Source organism: Cebidichthys violaceus, unplaced genomic scaffold, assembly GCF_023349555.1.
Source record: "Cebidichthys violaceus isolate CVI_PGR_0920_01 unplaced genomic scaffold, fCebVio1.0.p SCAF_22, whole genome shotgun sequence".
In the NCBI taxonomy this organism is placed as follows: domain Eukaryota; kingdom Metazoa; phylum Chordata; class Actinopteri; order Perciformes; family Stichaeidae; genus Cebidichthys; species Cebidichthys violaceus.
The window spans coordinates 4,772-12,500 of NW_027176395.1; the positions used below are offsets into that span (position 1 = coordinate 4,772).

General features: G+C 48.0%; 2 protein-coding genes across 2 annotated transcripts in view; both read right to left on the reverse strand.

Moving 5' to 3' along the window:
• Nucleotides 1-2,205: 2,205 nt before the first annotated feature.
• On the reverse strand, nucleotides 2,206-4,278 carry LOC137877722 (A-kinase anchor protein 6-like; the record flags this gene model as incomplete). Its single annotated transcript, XM_068717783.1, has 5 exons — nucleotides 3,937-4,278; nucleotides 3,474-3,830; nucleotides 2,830-2,967; nucleotides 2,570-2,687; nucleotides 2,206-2,370 (listed from the first exon to the last, which is right to left on the reverse strand). Coding segments are annotated over exons 1-5 (865 nt in total), but the record flags the coding sequence as incomplete, so codon positions are not given.
• The window catches only part of LOC137877931 (A-kinase anchor protein 6-like), a 32,608-nt gene continuing 28,922 nt past the window's right edge, over nucleotides 4,044-7,729 (reverse strand). The window contains exons 4-7 of the mRNA XM_068718119.1: nucleotides 5,118-5,227; nucleotides 4,804-4,945; nucleotides 4,095-4,600; nucleotides 4,044-4,053 (exon numbers count right to left, since the gene is read on the reverse strand). Coding sequence (XP_068574220.1) covers nucleotides 4,044-4,053; nucleotides 4,095-4,600; nucleotides 4,804-4,945; nucleotides 5,118-5,227 — 768 coding nt within the window. The remainder of the gene's footprint in view (nucleotides 4,054-4,094; nucleotides 4,601-4,803; nucleotides 4,946-5,117; nucleotides 5,228-7,729) is intronic.

Below are 7,729 nucleotides of genomic sequence, written 5' to 3' on the forward strand. Positions count from 1 at the left end.
GGGATTATGGATGCCGATTGTGCCGTGAGGCGTTCAGGGGCACGCCGCGAGGGATGAGTGCAAAAAAAAAAATGTCTGCCAGCATCCGACTCGTCAGAGCCACTGCTTTGACCGCTCGTAGTGGAACCAGAGATGTTTCTGCAGGACGAGACGTGTGATTGTGTTGTTACTGCTTCTACTGTTTCTGTTTCATGCAAAGTGCCTTTGAGTACCTTTTAAAGGGCTTTACAAATCAACTATATCATTATTATTATTAATATTAAAAAGGATCAAAGATAGGGTTCTTTGCAAAGAGCAAACTTTTGTGACTTTCAACACTTTTATCATGTTTTTTAAAAGTTAATATCACCTCCAGGATTCAGTGTTAATCTTCCCACAAACAGCATGTTGAGTCTGATTCTAGTGGGGATGCCAAATGTACCAAATATCAGGTTGGATTCATGTTAAAGCCTCAGAAAATACTTTGAGTCCGTTGAAATCGTTTCCTCTAGAATTAAGAGACATAACGGTGGTCGCATCGTGACGGCATGATTTATTTTTTATTCTTTCCTCCACACATGAAACACATTTGTAAACATCAGATAAAAAGGGTTTTTTTGTCCATACCTCGATTTCTGTCAAATCAAGATTTATTTTCAAAATACACAAAATATTTGTGAATGTAGCAGATTGTGATGTCTGGGATGATGACATTCTGGGTGTGAAATGATCCCCGATATGAGCGACACAAAGCTGTGAAGAGGAGGAACAGGAAGTGACTCTTTCTGTTCGTCAGCGTTAAGAAGAGCGCGGACAGCTCTGACATTTCATCAGTCAAATCATCATTAATCATGAATATAAATGTGAACGATCCGATTTGAGTTTGAGAATACGGAGGACAGGAGTTTGACGAGGGGATCAACTCAAGACCTTCTGGTCACTGCCCCCCCCACCCCCCTACCTCACCCCCCAGCTCCCAGCTCCAAGGACGCCGGCTCACAGATCCTCAGATTGATTGTGTGCACCCCCCCCCCCCCTCACTGATAATCTTATTGCAGCGCTGTGATTCTGTCTGACCCGGCTAACACCTGATAAATCAGATATGCTGAACTTCAATGATCCCCCGAGGGAAACCGGGACGTCACAGCAGCAAAGTGAGGCGTTAAAGAATCCTCCAGATTAGAATATTAAGGCAGTAAGGAGGAGAGAGAGAGAGAGGAGAGAGAGAGAGAGAGAGAGAGAGAGAGAGGGAGAGAGAGGGGAGAGAGAGAGAGAGAGAGAGAGAGAGGAGAGAGAGGAGAGGAGGGAGAGAGAGAGAGAGAGAGGAGAGAGAGAGAGAGAGGGGAGAGAGAGGGAGAGAGAGAGAGAGAGAGAGAGAGGGAAATAAACCTGAATAAAATAAAACAATAAAAAGAAATCAGAGGAGCTTCTTTATTGCGCTAATTAAAGGAGCAGCCACGAGGAGGAGCGGATCCCCAGAGCTATTGACATTTCGCCATATTCAATATGACAGATATGACTGATTAGTTCACCGGGCAGCCTCATCAATAATCCGCCTGCCAATCAAACGTGACCTTTAGAGCGGGAGGTGATGAATTAACGGGGCCACGGGACGATCCGATACCGGCCCCTTCCAATCCATCACGACGGCTGCAGGGACGGGGGGGGGGGGGGGGGGGCGTTGTGTGGTTTTGGTTCGACTTGTCAGGATGACAAGTGCAGGGATTTGTGTCGTGGTTCTGCTGCGGGAAAACATGCTAATGCAGCTAAAACGAGGGAGGTTTCACCTTGTGACGTGTTGGAGGTCCAGAGCTCTGTAGGGAGAGGGTCGGGTGGACGGATCGACGACGCGTCCCGGTTCCTACCGAGCTTTACGCCGAATGTTATCTAAATAATCATAAACGGGTAAGCCTCTGTAGTTATTTAAACCCAAACAAGATCTTTTCATCAACCTAACTAAGTAGTTTCGTTGTCTCAACCTAACTGTCCTACAATGATTATGGATTCCTACGTTTTATAAATTGTTCTGATTCACGAGATCTGAACTCATGTGAGCCAGGCCTCCTCAGCATGTGGTCTGGGTGATCGGATCCCAATGCGATAAAGATCCGATCTCAGAGCGTCCAGACTTGACGGTTAACGATTCATTGAACAGAAAAGTGTCAAAGTGAGAACACAGACAGACAGACAGACAGACAGACAGACAGACAGGACTACTGTCCGTACCTCTATCTTCCTCCAGACGGCGGGGGTCGTTGTCCTGACTCTGAATGTCCTCCAGCAGCTGCTGCACCAGGGACGCACCTCCACGGACGTCCACCGGGGGCACCGCCGGCCGCAGACGCCGATCCGAAGACCTCCGTCCCTCCTCGTCTTCAGACTGCAGGGTCGCTCAACGGACCGGACTCGATGCTGGTCATCCAATGAGGGAGCGAAGTCACTGGAGGAGGTGGAGCTAAAGCGGCTGACCAGGTTTCGTCTGTAAGGGAAGCTGAGGGGGGGGGGGGGGGGGGGGGGGGCATGAGATCCACGAATGTTTTCCAGCATGTAAGGAGTGAGAAACAATGAGAAAGATAGATGTGATGTATACCAGCGGAGGCAGGAGAGAAGGCAGGTCGTCCCCGCTCTCCCCTACGTCCCAGGTCTGTCAAATCCCAGTCGTCCACATCCTGCAAAGCCTCCTGGGTAGAGTCACCGTCACCGGCGCTCTGCAGGACCAAGAATCAACAGAAACATCGCAGTGTGGTTCTTCTTTTAGCGTAAAACTGGAATTATGTGCAAAAGAATGATTAGATTGAATTAAGATCTTTGTAAAGGTTTACGATCATAAGACAGTGGATCTAGACTAACCAGAGGGATGGACTGAGCCAGACTTTCCAGCTTCATAGCGAGCATCTCCGTCTTACGCAGCTGAGCGGGGAGGGCCAGGAACTCCTCCGACCCGTACCAGTGCTCCTCTCTGGGCTGGCTCTGGAAGAACCTGGGCGCCTGACGGAGGAGAGAACCATCTGACTCAAACACAGTAACCTGGTGTCATGTTGTACTTTGGTCGTATTGACAACCCCAGTGAAATAAAAGAACGTTCAAGACATTCATCTCCATACATTTCTGCATAGTTTGCTGAACTTCCTGCATGAAAAGCTGCTGCAGCCATCAGACTCTCACACACTTGTTGTTGTTGTCGTTTATCAATATTCATAAGTGCTTTGTATCGGACATTTATGGATGACTGTGGGCAGAACACGAGGCTCGTCAATGCGCGACACATTTTCAGGCTGATTGTGATTCATTAAAGGGAAACTTGTGCACAGTTAATAAATCTGATCACATCTTTGGCATACGCCATTTTAATAATAATACACTTTATTTGCACGAAGCTTTAAAAGGTGATAAAAGGCACTAAGTTTGTGAAGTTTCCGGTGTCTGAATTCTGAATGAGTTTGTGAACCAACTCTCCAAACTTCCCTCCTTGACGAAACGGAGACCCCGCTCACCTTCTGCCCCTGGCGCCTCACGATCCAGACCGCCGTCTTGCCGGGACGCGGTCGGGGGTCGGACTCCTCTCCGGACGCCTCCAGGTTTGAGGAGAGGAACCGCTCCCTCATCGGGGAGGGTAACGAGGAGTCGGAGTCCCCCTCACTGTGTGCGTGTGTCTCCCTTTGCGTCCTCTCCATTTGTTTGGACATTTCATCCTGAGATGCCGAGTCTTGTGGAGGCAGGGGGGCGTCGGCGGTCCGTCTGGCCCCAGAAGGACTCCTCGGGTCGGTCGGTGGTCTCTGGATGCTCCGCTGAGAGCGGCCTAACTGCTTGGAGCTCACGTGGTTTCTCTGGAGGTTGCGTCCGTTCATGATCTGGGAGGTTAAAGAGAATTTGAGTTCATGTCATTTATACAAACATATAAAGAAATTCTTCCTAAGGTCTCCTCTACGTGAAAGAACTAAAGAACAGAAAACAAACCTGCAGACTCTCGTAGGACTGTGAAACATTTTCTGGGTAAACCGAGTCCAGCTCCAACCAGAACTTGGAGCGGTCTGGAGGATCCATAAGAGACGGGGTGCTCCGACTCAGCTCGGCCTGGAACTGGAGGCCGGAGAGCGGGCCGACCTCCCCCAGACCTCCCCTCGAGTCCTCCGCCCTGGTCCCTCCGTTTGAGAACAGAGCGGCTCTCTTGGGGAGAGACGGCTGCGTGGGCGACACCCTCGGTGCTGTGGCTCACGCCCTGCAGGGGGCGCTTCGCGTTGTCATCGTGGTTGGGCGTGCCGCATTGCATTGTGGGAATTACTGAGAGAGAATGGTTGAGGTTTGGTGGGCGAGTTCGGGGTAAACTGTTGTGGTGTTCGTGGTTTGAGAGGCGGATTCCTTCGCCCTCCTCTGCTCCCGGTTCCGTTTTGGGCCTCGAGTGTGGCCGAGCTCCTGTGAGGGATCCTCCTCCTCCTCCTCCTCCTCCTCTCCTTTCCTCCTCCTCGGGTTCAGATGCTCGCGCCTCGGGCTCGTCACTCTGGGGCTGTAGTCGCTCAGCTCGAAGGCGGTGATGCCGCAGTCTAAAGAGAAGTAGTCCCTGGCTGCAGCGAATGGTCAGCTGGCCGCAGTCGTCCACCTCCGTCAGAGCGTCCAGGCGAGTCTGGAGAAGAAGAATCAAATGAACTACATGTAACTAATGCGTTGTATTAGAGGAACCCATGTTGTGGTGGGTTTACTCCCTCAAACGAGCCTATGAACAGATATGATGATGGATGGCAGAGAGGACAGCTGCTGGTTCCTCTGATGGTTCCTCTGATGGTAGAGAGTCGAGGAGTGTCGGTGGCTTGTCGTGATGTTATCTACCTGGTGCTGGTCCTCGCTGAAGGCCTGCAGGATGTCGGTCTGCCGGGTGTAGTTTCCGTTGGAGTCCTGTAAGCCCTGCAGCAGTCGCTCCTTCAGGACCAGAACCGAGACCCTGAGCTGGTGCCACAGCAGCTGCACCGTCCTGAACCACACGAGACAAAAAAACCCCTCCGGCTTTAAACAGCAGGTCCATTCTATTCTATTTTATTTTATTAACGGGAGAAGAAACCTTTAAAGTATCACAGAACTGTGATATAAATATATGATTACATCATAAAGACCATTTTAACAGAGAGCATCATCTCATATCTCACCTGATGTCAACGATGATGTTGACGGAGTAGGACAGCAGCTTCAGGGAGAACTCCGTCTCCAGCAGGGCGTGAATCTGCTCCACATGGTCCGAGATGTCCTCACAGATGTCCTAAAGGTCACACACACACACACACACACACACACAACATTAACACAATTACAAAATAAAGGCTTCGTAACCCAACCAAACACACTTATAGAAGTCCACCTGATCCCAGTCTCAGCAGAGTAATAATCAAGTATAGAACTTTGGGAACAAAAACATCTCAGAGGAAAAAACTAAAAGCAGAAGAGAACACGTCACGTCTCAGTTTTAAACATGACTCAGGACTCATGAGGTCCAAGTCTGTGTGTGAAAACATGGAGAACAAGTCTGAGTGTCAGTCAGGGATCAACATCTAGAACCAACTAATGAACTGAAGTAAAGAAAGACGAGAGAGACAGAGAGACAGAGAGAGACAGAGACAGAGAGAGCGAGAGGACAGAGAGAGAGAGAGAGGAGAGAGAGAGAGAGACAGACAGACAGACAGGACAGACAGACAGACAGACAGAGAGAGAGAGAGAGAGACAGAGAGACAGACAGACAGACAGAGAGAGAGAGACAGAGAGAGAGACAGAGAGAGAGAGACAGAGACAGACAGACAGAGAGAGACAGACAGACAGACAGGGGTTAGTAGGTGTATTTTTTTTATACTTTGGACAGAGCCAGACTAGCTGTTTCCCCCTGCTTCCAGTCTTTATGCTAAGCTAAGCTAAGTACTTCCTGACCTCCAGCTCCATACTTATTTTCCAAAAAGCATTTTACAGAATTTAAGGTATTCCTAGTTAAACGTTATCTTTGCTGGAATATGCTCATAGCTCCTTACACTCTCAAAAATGATTTGTGAAAATCTTCAAACCTTAAAAAGTCAACAGAACGATCAGAGCCAGTGAGACTCGAGTCACACTAAATATAAGCAGGGTCTTACTGTCGATGAAAATGTTCCTGCAAACCAACAGAACTAATCCAGACTAAAATTAGACGACCTTTAACAGAAACCCAGCAGGTGACCCTGCCTCGAACCCTCGGCGGACCCTTTATCTCCGCCTCCGGCACCGCTGAGTCACACCGCACGTCTCCATAGTGACCCCCACCCAGACGACACACAACACCTCCCTCTCTGGAGTCAAAGCGCCGCCGAGCAACGGAACCAAAATACATCCGTCACTGCTGGACCGCCGAGCAGAGAAACGCTCAGAAGCACCATAAACTCATGTTTACAATGTTTACTGAGGGAATACATCAAGAGAGAAGTAGAGTCATTTTAGACTAGACTTCTATACAAGCAGAGGAGTCGCCCCCTGGTGGACACTAGAGAGAATGCAGCTTTAACTCATGAAGCTCTGAAGAACTTTAAAGAACTGGAGGTTGCCTCCTTAAAAGTTGCTCCACTAGTTAGAATGGATGAAGTGTCTCTGTTGTGTTAAAACAGACAAGAAGAAGACGCCATGTTTCAGTTTCAGTCTTCAGCTCAGGTTTGTTTTGTTCAGTTCATCATGTGGTGACCGTGTCACCTTATGGAGAGTTCAACACGTCATCCTCCATCGGGACGTCTGGAGTAAAGAGAGTGTGTGTGTGTGTGTGTGTGTGTGTGTGTGTGTGTGTGTGTGTGTGTGTGTGTGTGTGTGTGTGTGTGTTTTCATTCAACGCTTTCATCTCACGACAGAAACACAACGAGCTCATCAGAAACATCCCGCCGGGAGAGGAGAGGGTTCACAGGGACCGCAGTGTCCAAGAAACACACACACACACACACACACACACACACACACACACACACACACACCCTGATTCACTGACACTCAATGCACAGTGTATGTACATATAATCCTAAAAACCAGAATAAAAAGACACACACTCACACACTCACACACTCACACACTCACACTCACACACTCATTTCGTCATCAAAGCGCTGTCATGTCGTTCTAAACTGTGGTGAAAATGTCACCGGTGTCTTTCAGATGCTTCAATAATTCACAAACAGCTTTAATATGCTAATACATACACACACACACACACACACACACACACACACACACACACACACACACACAGCGCTCAACATGAGGGCCCATCGGATCGAATTAACACCAAGTCTGTCGCTTCCATCTGAAGTCATTTGTTAGAAGATCTTCAGTCCAGTCAGACTGCTGGGAGCTAATGAGAGCCTGCTGTGAGTGTGTGTGTGTGTGTGTGTGTGTGTGTGTGTGTGTGTAACAGAATACATTTTTTTTTCTGAAGGACATTTTCCGTCCCGGTGACCTGACTTTCATATTTGGTTATCCATAAACGGTTGCTACATTGAATATTTAGAACATGTAAATAAAACAACAACATGAATAAATGTCGATACATAAAGATGAACATAAACAGCGCTGAAGATTTGATCCATATTCACACTTAGATAGAAAACTGAAGATAGAAGTCAAAGCAACTTGACGTTTGTCTGCATTAATTCTTGTTGAACAAACTATTTTATTTCATAGACATTTCTACATTTTGTGACCTTAAAGGAACAGAATATAATATTCATAACTATGTTTTCATGAGTGTAAAATCACCTGAAAC